The sequence below is a fragment of the Branchiostoma belcheri genome, unplaced genomic scaffold, assembly GCF_001625305.1.
Source record: "Branchiostoma belcheri isolate BF01 breed outbred unplaced genomic scaffold, Haploidv18h27 scaffold111, whole genome shotgun sequence".
In the NCBI taxonomy this organism is placed as follows: domain Eukaryota; kingdom Metazoa; phylum Chordata; class Leptocardii; order Amphioxiformes; family Branchiostomatidae; genus Branchiostoma; species Branchiostoma belcheri.
Window position 1 is genome coordinate 979999 of NW_017802503.1, and position 1866 is coordinate 981864.

The window sequence follows — 1866 nt, forward strand, 5'->3', positions numbered from 1 at the left end:
GGGCCCCTTTTCTCCGGGAGGGCCAGCGGGCCCCGTGGCTCCTTTTTCTCCAAAAGCGCCAGGAGGCCCGATAGGCCCAGGGCCAGCCGACCCCATGCACATGGCCCCCTTTTGTCCCGGAGGGCAAGTGGGCCCCATGGCCACCTTTTCCCCAGGAGGACCAGGAGGCCCGATAGACCCAGGGCCGACCGGCCCCATGCACATGGCCCCCTTTTGTCCAGGAGGGCCAGCGGGTCCCATGGCCCCCTTTTTACCGGGAGGACCAGGAGGCCCGATAGACCCAGGGCCAGCCGGCCCCATGCACATGGGCCCCTTTTCTCCAGGAGGACCAGCAGGTCCTATTGGTCCCATTTCTCCCGGAGGGCCAGGTGGTCCCACGAAACCCGGGAGTCTGTGCAATCCTGATCGGAATAAAAGACTTGTTTTATTTTCATAAGGCCACACCAATTTAAATTCAGAATCAACTGCAAAATGCTCATATTTTGCCCTGAACAGTTGAAAACAGTCCTTTTCATCTTAGTTGTTACAGTTATTCCATCTTTCAATGCAATGGTACCATTAAAAGTTCAAAATTCATTGTTTAAATTTTGAACCAGCCTGGTGTGTTGACTTCATGGCTCCTATTGTACCATTTTGGGCCATAATACGATGCCTAGGCCTGTTTTTATTTTTTATTTTTTTTCGCCCGCCCGCTCCATTATTTTTCTAGAAAAATCCGTTAACCAAGAAATTAAATTGGTGTGGCCTAAAGAAGATTCCCAGAACCCACGGAATTTCACCTTTCAGTAATGACTTAAATCATAGCATAGTACAGCTAAGGGAAAATGAATAATAATCCTACAATTATGATTGTTACATTATTTTACTTACGGGTTAGCTCGGCTAGACGCAGTTCTGTCTTCCTGCTCAGCTTGAAAATATCTTCAGAATTCGCTCGGCTTTTAACTGTTTACATAAGAACAGGGTGTACTAAGTTTATAAACACACAGGAGAGACAGGGTCTGACATAGTGACCGTCATGAGGGACAGGGGGTACTTGAGTGACTTTATCTGCAGATAGACGAAATTTGATCACATGTAAGTCTAGTAAACCTTTGCCAATGTCATAGACACTTTCAATCTACTTATGTCATTCCATACGACTCTATATCTACGTACTTAGGCCACTTTATATGCAGTGCTTTACAAAAGAGAATAACGCTCATTCATTCATTCATTCATTCATTCATATCAAACGTACATCACGGATTTAAATCCGGAATAATGACGGTGATGTTGATGATGATAATAACCATCTTTCATATAAAAAACTTTAGGCCCAAACAAATCTATTGGTAGTAGATATGGTGACTACTGTACTTAATGTAATACGCCACCAAAATAACTGCCATGTCTCGGATCCACAGGACAAAAGATACAAAAAAAGGTTCTTATACAGTATTAGGATAACTAAGATGTTGTACTATGTTTCTACTATGTTGTAATTATGTCATTTTAATTGTTTGAGCCTTGGAAGATTAGCCCTTCGGGGCTAAAAGGTTTCGAAATAAATGTAAATGTAATGTAAGATAACTTATTTCATGTTATGTCTGACCCTTACCTCTTTCCTAGGTGAAAAGCGGCCTCTAGGCCGATTTGAGCTTCTCATAGATAAAGAATGGTTCAAACAAACAAACAAACAAACAAACAAACCTGCTAAATATGGCAGCAGAATGACATTGACGACGACCAAAAAAACGATGGTGATTTGCCACATCTTCTTGCACAGGCCCCAACATTTCTTCCGTACGCTGTTAGCCTCTGCAGCGTAAGTCGCATCTAATTGAAGAAACACCTTTGAGTTTACACTATTTATGCGTGTGTGTG

At 43.2% G+C, this 1866-nt stretch overlaps 1 protein-coding gene across 1 annotated transcript in view; it reads right to left on the reverse strand.

Moving 5' to 3' along the window:
* LOC109487617 (collagen alpha-1(I) chain-like) overlaps nt 1–1866 on the reverse strand; it is a 5880-nt gene that overhangs the window by 2583 nt on the left and 1431 nt on the right. The window contains exon 3 of the mRNA XM_019791625.1: nt 24–401. Within this exon, the coding sequence (XP_019647184.1) occupies nt 24–401 (378 nt within the window). The remainder of the gene's footprint in view (nt 1–23; nt 402–1866) is intronic.